General features: G+C 37.3%; 1 protein-coding gene across 1 annotated transcript in view; it reads right to left on the minus strand.

Moving 5' to 3' along the window:
* pcdh15b (protocadherin-related 15b) overlaps positions 1-19,946 on the minus strand; it is a 423,399-nt gene that overhangs the window by 35,724 nt on the left and 367,729 nt on the right. The window contains exons 30-33 of the mRNA XM_051673714.1: positions 6,831-7,007; positions 3,751-3,969; positions 2,838-2,846; positions 904-1,014 (exon numbers count right to left, since the gene is read on the minus strand). Of these exons, the coding sequence (XP_051529674.1) occupies positions 904-1,014; positions 2,838-2,846; positions 3,751-3,969; positions 6,831-7,007 (516 nt within the window). The remainder of the gene's footprint in view (positions 1-903; positions 1,015-2,837; positions 2,847-3,750; positions 3,970-6,830; positions 7,008-19,946) is intronic.

The following is a 19,946-nucleotide window of genomic DNA, read 5'->3' on the forward strand; positions in this document are numbered from 1 at the left end:
GAAACAAAATAAACTTATACAAATGTCAGATATGACCCCTTTAATGCATTTGGAGAGGATGTTTATTTATTTATTTATTTTACCAAAACTATGCATTAGCAGGAGCCTGGTATTTTTTCAGACACATTTTATCCATGGCAACTTGAACTACAGTAACTGAAGGACAGTTCTCCTGATATGTGCTCAAGGGTACAAAGGTGATGTCAGTAACTTTATGGGTCCCCTAACCTGGGAACAAACCTGCAAACTTTTTGGCTAAACCAGTGATTTTACAAATATATACCTATGTTTCAAAATGTGTCAGAAGAGCTGACACATGTCATTTTACATCAGAAATTATTGTGTCAAAAAAGAGAATATTTAGTAATTTGGAGGAGAGGTTTTATAAAAAATGCACAGATGTCCTAGCTTTGCAAAGCCCCAAGAAAAGCAAAAGTATGTTGCATTATATCATATCTATTTATTAGCACAATACATAATTAGAACTTTACTAATTAGAACTACTGCACTCAGAACAACACTGAATCAGCATCTTAATGATCAAATTAAAATTTCCATTTAGCCTACTCAAAAAGTTAATTTTATAATTTTACAGGTAGGCACATAGTTTTATGGTCTTATTATGTGTCATATTAAAAAAATGTCTTCTGAATTAAAATCATGGGGCCATTAAGTTACATAATTTATAATGGAGATATAATATAAAGCAAATGCAGCTTCAGAGTAACATACTTTTTTTCATTTACAAAAAGAGCTTTAGTCACACTTAATGTCTTAAGGCCTCAACGTACAGATTTTTACTTGCAGTGTAGTGTATGTATTCCTGTTATGTAAGCAGGACAAGTAATGTTTTGTAAAACCAAGACATTACCAAGAAGTGAGTTTTGAAGGTATTAAACTTACACTGTGCTGTCACCGAGTTCTTCATACAGATTGTTAGTGGCAGCAACTCCTGTTTTGCCGGCCGGAAGAGCCATTTGGATCCTAGCTGTTTTTGCACACTCTGCCTGCCGCCTTTAAATGAGATAACAAGTTGACAATGTAAGAGCACTGGTTTATATTAAGTAACATTCATAATTTATATATGCACTCATAAATCAAAAACATAATTCAGGCTTCAATCTAAAAAATTTTAAAGTAACCAAATTTAAAAAAAAGAATATTTTCTTGTAATATGTAACTTTGGCTATAATTAGAAAGCTTCATTAATTTTACATGCAATAATAATTAAAAAATTTAATTCAGGCTATAAACACAATATGAAAAAAGGAAAGCATATTTCTTATTTCAAGTGTAATATTAGAGAGTTTGATGGATAGTGTTTTATGTATTCTGTGAATTGGGGTGGTTTGAGTTTGTAATTGGGTAACATGCTGTGCTTAATGAAACCCTTAATTGTTTTTGACTACTTCTGCTTTCATATTTTCTTTTAAGATAAACTGAAAATTGCATTAATTGAAATTTTACAAGAATGCTGAGATGAACTTGCAACCTCAGTAGGGTCTGACAGCTCAGGTAACAAAAGCTTTTCTTTAAACAAGTTGTGTTCCAAGCACTTCTGTCCTGCTCTAGGGAAATTACCAAGTTTTTGTCCTCTGAACATTTAGCTGTTTTTGAAGATAAAGAGTTCTCGGATAATACTGATACAATAAATTAGACCATTGGTTCACAGTTGGTGGGTGGAGATTAGAGGTATACGATATATCGGTTTTACCGATTAATCGGTCCCGATAGTTGCTTTTTGGAACTATCATTATCAGCAAAATATATGCCGCTAGTTGCCGATAGTTTTTTTCACCATTTCGTAATTTCAAAGTAAGACTCTTCAGTGTGTTTTGGGCTTGTTTATTCTTAAAAGTTCCGCATTATGCACCAAATCTTCATTTTTTTTCCTGGTTATTTTGGGATTTTTGGTTGAATTATAAACTGCGTCTGAGATTTTCTTCATTTAGGACTCTTTGTCGGTGCCCGTCATAGTAAGGAAAGAATAAAAAAATGTTTTTACATTCTATAAATTGATTTTAAAAACTATCGGCCAATTAATCGGTTATCTGCCTTTCCCACCACCTTAGTTCACCTTATCGGTATCAGCAAAATCCATTAATGTTGACCTGTAGTGGAGATCCAACATTGGGACACAGGTCTGTTTTGATAAAAGCACAGACAGCAAAAAAAAAAAAAAAAAAAACATAGCTAAATGCAACAATCCATCAATCAAAGGCGAATGCATAGTTAGGAAAGATATTCCCATATATTTTAATGTTGACAGTATTTAGGTGCAAATGCATCTGCCACTTGGTAGAAGCTAGCCAAATTAGGCAGATGTCAATATGGGCAGTTTGTGTGGTATGCCCTTATCCTTAAAACCATGAACAGAACTATGCAAGGTAAATAATAATAATAATAATAATAATAATAATAATACAATAAATACATCTGCAACTACTTTAAATACAGGTTGAAATGAGAAAAAACAAGTTTTGTACTGACCACAATGTGTTTTGTGTGGTGAATTATTGGCTGCAGAGAGAATGAAACCATCAAAATTCAAGAGCCATCTCAAATCCAAACTCTCAAACTATGTAAAAAAAGCCTGTTGAGTTTTTTCCAAAAGTGTTTCACTGTAATTTTAATAAATAACCATTAATAAATTTCAATAATTTTAAGAATATCTTTGTATGACTCTTTTGGGTTGCCACTTAATGTACATTTTTTGTTCTGAAGCAAAACCAGCTGAGAACCACCGACTTTGAGAATGCTTGAGAGGAGAAATGTTTAAGACTTAGAACCAATGGATCATAATGAATGCAAGACTGACAGTACAGAAACATACTTACTCTTTGAATCTGAAGTCGAAGCATTGTGAAAAGAAAAGAGAGAGATAAATTGGACGATGACTCATGGTGTAACAACAGGGAAAAACAGGACACACTGTATTGCACAACAATATCAAACAAGTATCAAACATGTGCTGGATTCCAGCCACAAAACTGCATTAGGAATGAGGAAATCTCCTCGTTCTTCCCCTCGAGTATTAATTATCTTCATCCTGAACTGAGTTCTCAATGATTCCAGAGTGATCCTCATTTCACCAGCTCAAACTTTCTCATTTCTTTCCTGAAAATTCTCTGCTCTCTTTCCAATTGTGTGCCCCTGACATCTGCACTTCTGCCATATGCCACTGCCTCAGCTGACACCAAATGTAAAACTCGCCCTTAAACACAGGCAGTGTCTCATTTTTACCTCTCATGGCCATAATTAATCTGCTTTCATGCTGAAAAAGTAGAAGATTAGACTGTTCTCAAAGGTGTAACCATAGTGAATTGAAAAGAAAGAATGTGAAAAGTAAAAATGTTGCTCTGAAATCCCAGCAGAGAGTAGCTGCCTACTTAATGCAACAAGAGGTTTTTAACTTAACTTGGTTGCGAAGTGAGAAATCTGCAGTCCAAACACTCTTCCCACTTATTAATCCTTATTCCCACACAAGGTATGAAAGCAACAAATTAAAATTTCTGTTAAAAACTAAATTGAAAATCATCAAAAATTCACAACAGATAAATTTGTTGATAGCTAGTTTCTATATATTTGCATAGTAGAGACTCTAAAATGTGTGGTGTCTTTCGATTTTTTGTATAGGGCTGGTTTTATGGACTGTCTTTTTTCACACAGGCTTGGCAACCCTTTTTAGATCTTTAACAAGCATTTTAATTGTTGCTGTCATGTGGACTAGCCTATGGTGGTGCCACTCACTGTCTGTAGGTGATGATGACGATGAGGATGGCTGGGATACAGCACATGATGATGATGACGGCCAGGGCCAGTAGGGCTCCTTCAGTGTATCCAACAGACTGAACTGCCTTCTTCACGCTCTTCACCACATCCGGCGTGCGGATCTCCAGAATACGTCCTCCACGACCTAGGTATGGCTGGAACTCCTTATTGATGTCCAATAACTTCCCATCTAAAAACCTGTAGCAAACCACATGCATGATTAAACATCTGGCCTTCCATAAAGCGATAAAGCAGAGTTTTTGTCCTCACCAGTCACAACCATGGTAGCACAACCAACCTAGTCTCAAAGAATGAACCTTACTATGACTACATTTTTACGAACATACCTTTATGTGGCGAGTTCTACGTTTTTCTGTGGTTTCTTGATGAAATGAACACTAGAGGTGCTACAACAACTGTGCGTTTTATTCACTTTCATACAAATCAAGGCTACAACAGCTGATTATGACTTTATAAACACTTATTTTCCGCACTATTACTCAAACACCATACCTGTCAACACTCCCGATTTTATCGGGTTTTTCCCATTTTTCCACCCCTCCTCCCGCTGTAATTTCTCCCAATAAATGATTTTATGCAAATACATTTTGCTCATGATAATGTTTTAGACCTCCAGGTAGGGTGGCCACCCATCGTCCCGTATTTAAGTATGAAATGATGTGTCCCGTTTCAAATCAATATGGGATGTGATTTGTCCCGTAAGTTGGTCAGATGGTGTCACAGCGAAATCGTTCCAGATCATTAATTTAATATTGTTTTAAGTTGGAAATGTTTCATATGGTGGGTAAGGGGTCATCTGAAAAGTCCACACACTGTGCTGAAACGTGCTAATACTATGGAGGGTGTGGTAAGGGACCATCTGAAAAGTCCACACATTGTGTTTAAATTATTATTGAAAAAAAAAGAGAGGGTTTAATATAAATGTTCAATAACATGTACACAGATCCAACAATGTAAGAATATGTCATGAAGTCATAAAGAGAACAAGTACAGTTAAAGGAAAAATAAATAAATAATAAAAATAAAGTAAATAATAATAATAATAAAAAAACTTTAAAATACATATAAACCAACAAAGATGTATACATAAATAAGGTAAAGAAAATAAATAATCAAAGAAATACAAATAATTATATTTTTCTGTAAGTCATGGGTCAGGAAAGTTCTCAGCATATAAGAATGGATATACACTTTTTATAATTAATTACTTATATTTATTGCTAAAAGTAGATGGTGGTAAGGGACCATCTGAATACATTTCTTGTTATTATTAATCTTCAATGAAGTATCACTGACTGGTACTGCCATTCCCTATGCGCATATTACCCTAAGGGGGCACCAGAAACTCCACCAGCTGCAGTTCCCCGCACATATGAACAATGTACCCCCATGCCCCACAAAAAAAAATCTCCCTATTTTTCACAATCCGATGTTGGCAGGTATGAAAACTGTTATGTTATGATATCCAAAAACTTTAATCTAACACATCATTTGAAAAACGTTCTGTTAACGCTTGTATTACAGACCCACCTACATTTATACACTTATTCCAAAGAGATTAGCTTCTGCAGTAGCTCACCTGATACAGTGTTGGATTTTGAACTCGGAAGACAGCAGTTCAAGCCCAGCCAAGCACAAAAGCTGACATGTCAGACGAAAGTCTTAGAAGTAACGCAAAATGACTTGGTTGCTTTAGAAAATGTGTTTTTCATATCACTTTTCCTTTTAGGACACTATTGGTTAGGTTGAAGTTTTACGTTAGGGAGGTCCATTTTACTCAGTTAAACCTCCATCAAATATCCATCTTAAAAACAACGTCTGATTGCGACACCATTTCACTTGCTTTTTGAGCCCCCGCTGGACATTTCAATGGGAAACTGCAGTGAAATGTGGAATGAAGCACGCAATTTAGTTTTGCAAAAATGTTGCCATGATCATGTAATGTTCATGCAATCAGGCTGTGCACATCAAGACATTTTGCAGTCTTGAGTAGCCCAGCCCAAAGAGGTCTAATGTACCTGGAGAAAGCTATCAGTTAGCATTACCATTCATCTCAAAGGCAGTTGCTCAGCTGCCGCATACAGCCCCGAAAATGCATGCCCATCACTATACATGCACAATACTATGTATAGTCCATGTAATGCCATGTAGTCTAACTGATCTTTTACTTTGGCAACTATACCATAAAAACACAATTTGTATCTACCATTGACAATACCGAAGCCATACAAAGCCATTGTTTGAGGAACAGACCAAAATTTAAGCAGCTATTAACTGATATTATTCCACAAATTGACACATATTCAAACTTTGCATGTCTTGTTTGGTTAGGAGACATGCAAGAACCAATAATGTTTGACATCAGTAATGTCAAACCTGGTGCAATGCATCTTGGCATGCCAAGTTTGAATCTGCGCATGTGCAAATTAGATTTCAAAGTTACGGTAGAGGGGAAGATTTTCAATGAATAACACCTTCAATTTTGGTCTGTTCATAATACAAGACTTCAGTAGACTTGGAATATAGTGTAGAAGTTGTATGATTTACTATTATGATTTTTTTTTTTTTTTTTTTTTTTTCATTTTTAAAGCTTGACAGTCTGTGGTCTTAGTATGCTTTTGTTGTATGGAAAAGAAAAGTTTCTACATTCTTGAAATTTCTATTTTTCGATTTATTGAATCAAGTCAATACAGGTTTGGATAAAACATGAGGGTGAGTAAATGATGACAGAATTTTCATGTTTGGGTAATGTAACCATTTAATGTAATGCTAATGAAGTCTGGGAGATACAACTAGCTAATTACTAAACATTTCTGATAAATAAGGTTTTCCCAGCATGTCAGTGAGTACTTTGCTTAAATGGGGCAGAGCTTTATTCCGAGCACAGCTGAATTGATGACCTTTCAAAGGCCAGACTTGACAAACGTGTCAACCATGGTTAAGGGCATGGGTTGAGGGAAAGGTCAGGGGTTAAGAAAGGAAAGAGCACAGCAGAAGAGGTGTTTGAGAGGGTGTGTTGGATGAGAGGAGGCACTCACTTGAAGAGCTCCTGCCTTGAGAGCGCTCTGTTGGTCAGAGGATCGATGGCGTAAACCATCAGGTCAGATTTTGAGTAGTCCTCCTGCTCGTAACTGTCACCGAAACGCCGCGGCCCAATAGACTCCACAACTACTTTAGCTCCAGCGATCTGGTCCTGGACAAAATGTTCTAAAATCCTGCATTGAGATACAGAGAAATATAGAGAATAAAAATAGGAAGTGAATTTTCAAAGCTACTTGAGACAATATTTTATTGACTTATCAAAGGAAAGCGCTACACTGAGGACATTAGTCAGTGTAGATGCCATATTTAATGTTAATGAGCCTATGAGTGATAGAAGCAATGTCTGTGGATAAACGTATAATGCCACTTTTAATTTTCACAACCCATGTTTTCTAGAATTTTGTCCACTGGAATGTTTTCTGTTTTCAATGTTTTGCTGGCTAACTAATCAACACTGTGGTATTCAACAATACAAATCATGAACAGACTGTTCGTCAACCCCTTTCAGCCTCATATTAATTTGTGTAAAATTAAAAATGGTGTCTGCCCTGACGGTCCATAGACTAAGTGCCCTTTAAGCAGTGTTAATCTCATTAACAAAATTACTGATGAAAATGTTTGCTGATGAAGGGTTTTTTGATTTTGCCAACGATAATAATGAAGAGATGGAAAAGACGCATCATGACGATAATCAGACATTTTTTATTAAAATATACTGTTGATGAAAATGATGAGAATAAATACTGCAATATATTATCAATGCACTAACACCATAAAGATAAACAAATCTAGAAAGAATTTATTGAAATAATCCAATCAAAGTATGTTAGGGAGTTTTTTCCGCTTGAACTGTGTGAGCTGCAAGAGCTGAACACCTTTACAATGAACTTTACAAAAGGGTTAATCACCTCATTCAAACATATCCTATATACTGTATGTGAGAATAATCAGCTATACATACAACATGCATTGTGAATACACTGTTTCCTTAAAAACATGCTACACATACTGCTATATGCTAAACTGTCTAAACGTGAGGAATTCACAACAGGGGACCTGTTAAAATCAGCTAATACTTCAGTATATTCATTATTTGCTATTATTTCAGGAGGGTTTGTTTTCAGGACAGTTTTTTCATTTGGTGTTTGTCTGATAAATGCTTAAATAATTGTAAGCATTTCATATATTTTTATAAAATATTTGAATATTTGTTTAATTTTTGGTCTGGTACAGTTCAATGCATGTTTTTGTCATTTTGCACATTATCATCAACTAAAATATGTTACTTTTGTCAACTAAAATTTTATGACATTTTACAGTAAAATTTACTTACAATATTGAAAATGACATATTGACACAATATAAAACATTGACTAAATTTAAAGGACTTTTCATCAAAAGGCTAAATAAAGCAAAAAATTACAGTATAAAATCATATATTACATATAAAAATAATACAGTATATTTAAAATTATACATATCATGTGAAAGTTACCAGTTTTAATAATGTAATAAGATGTAAAACATAAAAATGTTTTACTGAAACATTTATGTAAGTACTTTAACAAAAATACAAGCTTCACATTGCTGCTTTTTAAAATCTCCAGCAAGCAGGCTCATGGATTTCTGTGAGGTTTTTTTTATTTATTTATTTTTATTGATGCATGAGTTGAAAGTATTGTCTGTGGTAATCAACATTATGCCACAAATGCTACTGATACATTTTAACATGTTTTTAACTCGGAACATTCCTTTAAGTGCCCAGAAAGTTAGTCTGCAATCACAGAACAAAAATGCAAAAAATCAGAATCAGAATCAGCTTTATTGCCAAGTATGCTTACACATACACTGGCAGACAAAAGTTTGGAATATAATGAACCAAATAGCTTTCAACTGCGCTTTATATTATGGCAAGTGATTTTCTAGTACCAAATGATCAATTTAGCATGATTACTCAAGGATAAGGTGTTGGAGTGATGGCTGCTGGAAATGGGGCCATGTCTAGATTTGATCAAAAATGACTTTTTCCAAATAGTGATGGTGCTGTTTTTTACATCAGTAATGTCCTGACTATACTTTGTGATCAGTTGAATGCCACTTTGGTGAATTAAAGTACCAATTTCCTTCCGAAACAGCAAAATCTGAACATTATTCCAAACTTTTGGCCACCAGTGTACAATGAATTTTTCTTGGTGACAAAAGCTTCCAGTACACAAACAATACAGCAATAATAATAATAATAATAATAATAATAATAATAATAATAAAGCCAATAGAATATAAGTATATATAGAAATACACAAAAAAAAAAAGAAAAAAAAAATATATATATATATATATATATATATATATATATACACACACAAATATATATGTAGTTTTGTTTTGTGACAAAGAAGATATTAAATATATTTCTTATCATAGACCTAGGCTACACATTGTCCTTGATTTCACTCAGTATTACCATTTATTGGGACTGCCAAATGTGATAGGACAATACTGTAAAATGTACACGAGATATCACATCTGACAAATGAATTACAGTACGATGCACACAGATACACACCCCAAAACGGGTTTTAGTCAGAATAAGATGAAATATGAAGAATTAGTTTACTGCATTACCGTTTTTGTCTAGCTGGCAGAAAAGGTATTTTTGAGAGTACTGGTCTGTTCACTTATAGTGCTTGTCGTAATGTTGTGCGGTGTTTGGAGTGAATGGAACCGTTGTTTATACTGAAACGCTCCATCACCTGGCTTTATCAAACCCGCTTCATGGGTGCGTGTGAATATGAAATGTTGCACAACGTATAGTACACGTTCAAGACATATTTCATTTCGGATGACTGTATGCACTGTTCCGTGAGTCCACCTAATTACCTGTCATTTCTTGACACTGCTTCAGTTCCCGCTCTGTTTTAAACCAACTAGGTTTGTCTGGCGGTATTGAATACCCACCTCCGACTTTGGAGCTGGCAAATAATAGATTTTGGGGTGGCACCTGGGATGGCCAATGGAGCAAATTTTCAGACAGCACTTATTTAAAGGTCATTGAAGTACACATATACATGTAAAAAAAAATAAAATCAAATAAGCTATAGTATTTGTAATGCAAAAATAAAACAAAAAATGTTAAAACAAAAAGATTAATTAAAAATGAAGAACTGCATCAATGCCATTTTTTTGTAATTTGTTTTTTTATAATAATAATAAAACAAATTCTATGGCAATGCGGGCCAAATCAAAGTTCATCATAGGCCAACTTTGGCCCATGAGCCCTAGTTTGGGCACCTGTGTTCTAAACTATTCTTTTAAAAAAAATGTGTATGGTCATCCAGTAAAATAATGTTTGCCATAGCATAAATTTACTAGTGAAATCAGACATTTCATGTGGCAGTATCAGGAGGACTTTCAAATATCAGGACCCTTAGCATTATTATACATTATATTAAGCATTATACAGTTTAACATAGTCCAATCATCTGTAAACGCAGTGCAAATTCACTCTTGCACTGAAAAGACTCATGCCGGTGCTCACTGTATAACATGTGCTTATATGAGCAGGAGAAAACACCATAAAAACCGGCATACCTTGACTGCTGAGACTTCAGTCTGATATCCATAAAAGCTGCACAACTGATTACATTTAAACTGAAATCATGGTATGATGTTGGACAGTTTAATCAAAATGATTGTGCTCCGTTTCTCCATTGCGATCGGTTTGATTGACTCGGATGCGCGTGCTCGCTTGCTCATTTAGAGTTTAACGGAGACTCGCTTGTGGTAAAAACAACGTTTTGTGAAATACGCAGCTTATTTTGAATTCATAACATGTTTACATTATAAAATATAGAAAATAGCAGTAAAATGTAAGTGATGCACTGGAGAGAAACAACTCTCAAACATCAAACGAGACAATCACTCTGTCAATGCACCTGATGCAGCAACTGCTCCACATTAAACTGTATGCTTATTATGATCTTCTTTGAAGTGTTTATAAAGTGCTCTTGTGCACTGGACATCTTGGGTCGTGTTTTTCCCATTTTAACTCGTCTCAGCTGTTTTTCAAACGAGTTTCATCATGCAACAAATTTTTTTCACTTGGCTGTGAAATGACGTCACTGACGGGGCTTCTCCGTGCTTACTGCAAATATCCAACTAATCGATCATGAAATTCGTTGTCGTTGTCGAATCAGCTCAGAATAGCATTCTGAGATGATATTCTTCTCACCACAATTGTACAGAGCAATTATCTGAGTTACCATAGACTCTGTCAGTTCGAACCAGTCAGGCCATTCTCTGTTGACCTTTCTCATCAACAAGGCATTTCCGTCCGCAAAACTGCCGCTCACTGGATGTTTTTTGTTTTTGGCACCATTCGAAGTAAAGTCTAGAGGCTGTTATGTGTGAAAATCCCAGGAGATCAGCAGTTACAGAAATACTCAAACCAGCCCGTCTGACACCAACAATCATCCCAAATCAAATAAAATCAAATCACTTTATTGTCACACAGCCATATACACAAGTGCAATGGTGTGTGAAATTCTTGGGTGCAGTTCCGATCAACATAGCAGTCGTGACAGTGATGAGACATATACCAATTTACAATAACATCAAATTAACACAACACAATTTAAACATCTGATATACACATAATTACACTCAACAATATACAAATAATAGCATACACTGTACAGTATACAATACACACTATATAGATACACATTATTCAATAAAAATAAAAAATAAAAATATATAAAAAAGTATATATAGTAGTATATATAGAATGTACAGTATTGTACTGTATTGACATTCAGGCTGTCGGTTGATAGTCAGTTGTTAAGAGAGAATATAATATAATAATAATATAATTTATGACAGTCCGGTGTGAGATATAAGAGTAAGGGTAATAAAGTGCAGTGCTGATGTATTTTGATTGTGGGAAGATTGCTTGGGGGAAGAAGCTATCATGGAGTCGGCTGGTGCGGGTCCTGATGCTGCGATACCGCCTACCTGATGGTAGCAGTGAGAACAGCCCGTGGCTCGTGTGGCTGGAGTCTCTGATGATCCTCCGAGCTTTTTTTCACACACCGCCTTGTATATATTTCCTGGAGGGAGGGAAGCTCACCTCCGATGATGTGTCTGGCAGTTCACACCACCCTTTGCAGTGCTTTGTGGTTGTGGGCGGTGCTATTGCCGTACGAGGCGGAGATGCAGCCAGTCAGGATGCTCTCTACAGTGCAGGTGTAGAACCGTGTGAGGATGTGGCGGTTCATTCCAAACTTCCTCAGCCGTCTCAGGAAGAAGAGGCACTGATGAGCCTTCTTCATAACGACTTCAGTGTGGATGGACCATGTGAGTTCCTCAGTGATGTGGACACCCAGGAACTTGAAGCTGCTGACTCTCTCCACTGGTGCTCCATTGATGGTGATGGGACTGTGTTCTCTGTCTTTTCTTCTGAAGTCCACCACAAGCTCCTTTGTCTTACTGACGTTGAGGGAGAGGTTGTGCTGATGTTAATTCCCTGCCACATGCTTCGAGAGTTGGTGGTGTTAAACTGTCCTTCAATCTTGCTCCTGTACTGGCGTTTTGCGGTTCTGATCGTTTTTCATAACTGGCTTGTTTATGCTCCTCCGTGTTCCCGGAATTAAAAGCAGAGGTCCGCACATTAAGTGTCGTGCGAATATCGTTATTTATCCATGGTTTCTGATTCGGATAGATCCGTATAGTTCTGGTTGGAACCATGTCCTCCACGCACTTTTTGATGAAACACATTATGCTATCAGCGTAAAGCTCGATGTCGTCATCAGAGGCGGACCGGAACATTTCCCAGTCCGTGTGATCAAAACAATCTTGTAGCGTAGAATCTGATTGGTCCGACCAGCACTGGATCGTTCTGAGGGTGGGTGCTTCCTGTTTCAGTTTCTGCCTGTAAGCGGGCAGAAGCAGAATGGAAGAGTGGTCCGATTTGCCAAATGGTGGGCGGGGGAGGGATTTGTAGCCATCCCGGAAGGGAGAGTAGCAATGGTCCAAAACCCGGTCCCCTCGTGTGTTGAAACTAATGTGCTGGTGGTATTTTGGTGCGACTGATTTTAAACTGGCTTTATTAAAGTCCCCGGTCACAATGAACATGGCCTCAGGGTGCGTGGTTTCCTGCTCACTTATACTCCCATACAGTTCCTTGAGTGCCCGGTCTGTGTCGGCTTGTGGCGGGATGTACACAGCAGTGATAATGACCGCTGTGAATTCCCTCGGTAGCCAGAATGGTCGACACAGAAGCATGAGAAATTCCAGATCAGGAGAGCAGAAAGACTTGATAGAATGTACGTTCCTCTGATCACACCAGGATTTGTTGATCATAAACATACACTACCACCTCTGGTTTTACCTGAGAGGTCTTTCGCTCTGTCCGCTTGGTGCACAGAGAACCCCGCAGGTTCAATGGCTGAGTCTGGAATCTCCGCAGACATCCAAGTTTCCGTAAGGCAGATAATGCAGCAGTCCCTTGTATCTCGTTGGAAAGAGATCCGCGCTTTCAGCTTGCAGAGCTTGTTATCCAGAGACTGAACATTTGCCAGTAGAATAGTGGGTAGCGGGGGTCGATTTGCGCAGCGTCTTACTCTGATGAGAACGCCGGCCCTTTTCCTTTTGCGTTTCCGCTGCCGTGCTGCCCAGACAAAGGGCTCCGCTTGCGTGTTTGTAAACAGCGGGTCGGCATTGAGAAATTTGAAGTCCGGTTTATGGTGTGAAATTGCTGAACCAATGTCCAAAAGTGTTTGTCTGTCGTAGACAATAAGGCCAACAACATCCAAGACAAAAAACATAAGAATTGTGAACAAAACAAACAAAACACTACTATGTTGTGTCGGAGCTCGCAACGCAGCAGCCATACTCGGCGCCATCTTGAGTCCAATTAGATAATTGCATCCATGCAATTATCTAATTAGCCAATTGTGTGGCAGCAGTGCAGTGCATAAAATCATTCAGATATGGGTCAGGAGCTTCAGTTAATGTTCACATCAATAATCAGAATGGGGAAAAATGTGATCTCAGTGATTTGGAGCATAGCATGATTGTTGGTGCCAAATGGGCTGGTTTGATTTGGCGGGGCCAATCTGAGGACCTCACTAAACCATCCAATCGGTAGTAGCAACAGGCGTGTTAACATTATATATATATATATATATATATATATATACAGGTGCATCTCAATAAATTAGAATGTCGTGGAAAAGTTCATTTATTTCAGTAATTCAACTCAAATTGTGAAACTCGTGTATTAAATAAATTCAGTGCACACAGACTGAAGTAGTTTAAGTCTTTGGTTCTTTTAATTGTGATGATTTTGGCTCACATTTAACAAAAACCCACCAATTCACTATCTCAAAAAATTAGAATATGGTGACATGCCAATCAGCTAATCAACTCAAAACACCTGCAAAGGTTTCCTGAGCCTTCAAAATTGTCTCTCAGTTTGGTTCACTAGGCTACACAATCATGGGGAAGACTGCTGATCTGACAGTTGTCCAGAAGACAATCATTGACACCCTTCACAAGGAGGGTAAGCCACAAACATTCATTGCCAAAGAAGCTGGCTGTTCACAGAGTGCTGTATCCAAGCATGTTAACAGAAAGTTGAGTGGAAGGAAAAAGTGTGGAAGAAAAAGATGCACAACCGAGAGAACCGCAGCCTTATGAGGATTGTCAAGCAAAATCGATTCAAGAATTTGGGTGAACTTCACAAGGAATGGACTGAGGCTGGGGTCAAGGCATCAAGAGCCACAACACACAGACATGTCAAGGAATTTGGCTACAGTTGTCGTATTCCTCTTGTCAAGCCACTCCTGAACCACAGACAATGTCAGAGGCGTCTTACCTGGGCTAAGGAGAAGAAGAACTGGACTGTTGCCCAGTGTTCCAAAGTCCTCTTTTCAGATGAGAGCAAGTTTTGTATTTCATTTGGAAACCAAGGTCCTAGAGTCTGGAGGAAGGGTGGAGAAGCTCATAGCCCAAGTTGCTTGAAGTCCAGTGTTAAGTTTCCACAGTCTGTGATGATTTGGGGTGCAATGTCATCTGCTGGTGTTGGTCCATTGTGTTTTTTGAAAACCAAAGTCACTGCACCCGTTTACCAAGACATTTTGGAGCACTTCATGCTTCCTTCTGCTGACCAGCTTTTTAAAGATGCTGATTTCATTTTCCAGCAGGATTTGGCACCTGCCCACACTGCCAAAAGCACCAAAAGTTGGTTAAATGACCATGGTGTTGGTGTGCTTGACTGGCCAGCAAACTCACCAGACCTGATCCCATAGAGAATCTATGGGGTATTGTCAAGAGGAAAATGAGAAACAAGAGACCAATAAATGCAGATGAGCTGAAGGCCACTGTCAAAGAAACCTGGGCTTCCATACCACCTCAGCAGTGCCACAAACTGATCACCTCCATGCCACGCCGAATTGAGGCAGTAATTAAAGCAAAAGGAGCCCCTACCAAGTATTGAGTACATATACAGTAAATGAACATACTTTCCAGAAGGCCAACAATTCACTAAAAATGTTTTTTTTATTGGTCTTATGATGTATTGTAATTTGTTGAGATAGTGAATTGGTGGGTTTTTGTTAAATGTGAGCCAAAATCATCACAATTAAAAGAACCAAAGACTTAAACTACTTCAGTCTGTGTGCACTGAATTTATTTAATACACGAGTTTCACAATTTGAGTTGAATTACTGAAATAAATGAACTTTTCCACGACATTCTAATTTATTGAGATGCACCTGTATATATATATATATATATATATATATATATATATATATATATTTGGGCTGTCGATTTAAAAAAAATAAATTCAATTAATCATGCCCCCTGACGTGTATGGATCTTCCAGAATAAAAGTACGAATTCTCCTACAATACGAGCAATTCAAGCTTGAAGTACATCTGTTTTTACGAGCCATGTCAATAGGTGGCAGTGCGCCTCAACAAACCTCACAAGCAGTGCAGCCACAGAATGAGAAGCGCTCACTGAGAAAGCACAACAGGTAGGCGAAGCACAACAGAATAGAAGAATCTTGAGACACGATTTTCAAAGTTTCCACTACTTTTAACTTGACACAGCATCCTAAATACGTGGCGTTTATGATGCTGAAAACCAGTGAGACACTCCAAACACGTCCGTCTGAGGCACGCACATCTACATAGAGCGACAATTAAAAATAGCACAGACGGAACACAAGAACACCTTCTGTAAGAACACTAGGACAGATTTACGAACTCAAAGCAGAGCATATTATATTCAATAATATGAAAATAAAACAAAAAATATACTGAGTTCTTCTTAAGCCATATTTTGTATCATCTAATCATGAGATGCCAATTGTTTAATCAAATTAATCACAATTATGGCTGTGAATCGATTTTAACTAATTAATTGCACATTTTGTCTCAAAGAACTCGCAAGAAATTGGTTAGTCATCATTTATTTTAATTATTTAAATAAGTACATGATTTTTAATTTTTTTCAGATAGAGCTAGACACATTTTTACAGGTATTAATCTTTCATACAAGTATATGTATACATGCCATAAAATCAGTGGGAATGTTGTAATTACAATTTGGGAAAAATACATCTGCCGTTTTCCAGTGTACTTTTTATATAAAAAGGATCAAATGGGCAGATTCAATTCATAGCAAACTTTATTGGCAAGAGAAACTTAAGTGTACATTGCCAATGCATAATTAGACACTATAAATACAGATATAAAACATTAAATGCTGAAGTTTAAAATCTTAAAACTATTAAAAATCTCTGTCTGCCAGTCAGTCTCTACAAGTACACCAGACTGCAGCTTGCTGAACATCCAGGTCATTCTCAGTCTCTGTCACGCACACGCTGGGTCTCACTCGGGTGGCGTTGCTTTTGACAGTGGTTCAGATGAATGTGAATGAGCGTTTTGGGATGATGCAAAGCAATACTGCAGCTTGCCCGTATTGCTCGCACACGTGGTTCACCGCTTGTGGGTGAAGTCTCCATTCTCCATACAGTTAATCCACTCCCGTGTTTATTATACAAGGGACATGTGTTGCGCATAATTAATATGTGTGGACTGCTCCACACAATCAATTTCTGTGCGAGGATATGCAGTCAAGTCAAGTGTGTACCTCCTAAAATATTATATATGCCAGTTTTAGCCACAGCAAGTGGGGAAAAACATTAGTGAAGTTTTGCCCATTGTACAAAGATGCCTGGGTATGTTCCTGGCAGGCAGCAGATGGCCTAACCCCACCCCAACTTGGAACCCCCAACTCTTATCATGTGAAGTTTTAAGTAAAAAAAAATAAAAAAAACACATACTGCATTAATTGTGTTAATTGTTTTAAACATGTTAACACAAAAAATATTAATCACAGAAATGAACGCGTTAAATTTCCCAGCCCTAATCACAATCAATTGCACATCAATATTTGCCACAAAAGGCCCACAAATAAAAAGTAATCAAATACAATGATTAAATAATTATACATAATTATATTTAAATAAATATAAATGTCATATAATTAATACATTATTATTATATTAAATAAATATAATAATTCAGATAACATGCATTACATTATTGTGGCAGACCAGTAAAGCGTTGATTAGACAATACAAAAAGTGGCTTTAAAAAGCAATATATTGTTTATATCCATATTACTGAACACAACAATACATTTTGCAATTTAATTCGTCAATCTGTCCGAGGTCCACTTATTATAAGGGCTTTTCTATGGACGCTTCTATGTACACAGGCATCAGACGGATGTTTTGGAGCATCTCACTTTGGTTGTGTTGCATTGTATACAGCATTTTTAAGAAACTGTTTCAAGTTAACCTACATTTGAAACTAAGAAAAAACATTTCTCGAGACCAGTGCATTCAGAGTTAAACTCCGTCCAGCTGTGTTTGAACTAGGGGTGTGACGATTCACTCTCAACGATTCTATTACGATTCTCTACCTAACAATTACAATGCGTTGCGATGCATCGTGCAATCTGAAATCTGAAACCAGTAATTACAGATGAAATGTCAAGTGGAGGCAGATACATCCAGAATTTAATCGAGCAGGTTCATGAAATGAAAAACTGTCTATTAGTAGCACGTAAAGGCAGTAACACGGGATGTGGTAACCATGAGTTCCCTATTCATTTTGGGATAGAGAAAGAGGCGACATATTAAACGGAGACACCTCCGCTTGTCAAGCCTGTTCACGAGAAATCAATCGCATTGTCATTCAGGACGGATTGCGGCAAACACTGCGAAAGATAAAAATGTTTTATCTTTTTGTGGCTGCGGCATGTCATTGACCAATCACAGGTAACTGTAATCAACTGGTTAGTTCCCTTCAGAACAGTCTGAAATCACTCCCTATTCTGTGACATTCCCTATAAAGAGAATTAATCAATTCGTTTTCGTTCACAGCCAATGTCTGCCCACCAGTCACATTTATTTAAGCCAAGTTCTATTCATGGTTAAACTGTTTTATGGAGAAATTACAAATTTTATGGAGATATAAAAGCAATATTAACATAATATATATCATAATCGGGAAAGATGGCAACAACAATGAACTTACATTGGTCAAATGGATGCAAACTGTTTCGAATAATGACACAGAAAGCCGAACTCGCAGTATCCATCCATCCATCCATTCATATTATCTTATGTAGGTTCACGGGGTGAACTCAGCTGCACAAGCTTTCTTACTTCAAAGTGTGCTTTCTTTCCTTTTAATCTTGCATGCTCTGCTCTGTGTCTGTTGCGAGAAGGTTCATGTAATATGAGACAGACACATTGGGTATTAATATGTAATGATAATCGATTCTTAAATTTCGGAATCGATGCATCAAAATGTATTTGATAGATTGATGCATCGATGCATTTTCCCACCCCTAGTTTGAACACATGGACAAGTCCTCATCTGTGCTGATGAGTGTGGTTTGTTGCTTGTACAGCTGGAGTTGTGCTTACTGCCCCCTGCTGACTAAGGGTGCTTTCACTGGCAGTTTAGTTCAAATCACAGCAAGGTTCGCATGAAAAATTGGTAATGTGAAAGCTGTCATGTGGACCGGGGAGCGCACCATGGTACTGAACCCGAAACTACCTGTAGGAGGTGGTCTGAGTTCGGTTGCAATGGAACTGTAGCGCGATTTGCGTGAATGTGAAAGCAACTCGGACTCGGGTGCGCATTCAATCAGGAAGTAAAGTAACCTGCACATGCATTTTAGCCGATGATGACATCTATCTATCTATCTATCTATACACCTTATAAATACTACAGTGGTGTGAAAAAGTGTTTGCCCCCTTCCTGATTTCTTATTTTTTTGCATGTTTGTCACACTTAAATGTTTCAGATCATCAAACAAGTTTAAATATTAGTCAAAGATAACACAAGTAAACACAAAATGCAGTTTTTAAATGAAGGTTGTTATTATTAAGGGAAAACAAAATCCAAACCTACATGGCCCTGTGTGAAAAAGTGATTTTTTCACACCACTGTATATATAAATACTATTATAGGTTATAAATATAGGGTATAATAGGAGATGACAGTGGCGATAACTTCACCTTGGACACGAGCGTGAGTAAGTGTGCAGTGTAAACAAAAATGCAAATTAATTCCTTGCAATCAGCTGTCTCCTCAAAAATGCCGTTTGTGAGCAGCAGCAAGCCACCTTCCCCTGGACACCTCATGAGTTACACCATGAAGCGCACATATACACAGTTGTCGTTCACTCTGCTGTGCATAATGGCACCAAAATAACAAAAAAACAAAAAGTATGATGAGTCACGTTGTGTCACGTAAGATGAACGCAAATGGACCGGGGTTCGATAGAATCAAGTGAGTGTGAAACCAGACCAAAGCTGCGGGGGGCACCGGGAACAATCGCACTTGGATTTGGACCGCAGCAAACGTGCCCAGTGTGAAAGCCCCCTAAGACTCAACATGAAGGTGCAGACATAAAGGTGGTACTTCAAGCCGAGACTGCCCAGATGGTAGGAAAGCTCCTTATTATTGTTCAGGGGCTTGATTAATTGCATTATTTTTTTAAGTGTTATTTTTATATAACTA

The sequence above is a fragment of the Myxocyprinus asiaticus genome, chromosome 36 (assembly GCF_019703515.2).
Source record: "Myxocyprinus asiaticus isolate MX2 ecotype Aquarium Trade chromosome 36, UBuf_Myxa_2, whole genome shotgun sequence".
In the NCBI taxonomy this organism is placed as follows: Eukaryota; Metazoa; Chordata; class Actinopteri; order Cypriniformes; family Catostomidae; genus Myxocyprinus; species Myxocyprinus asiaticus.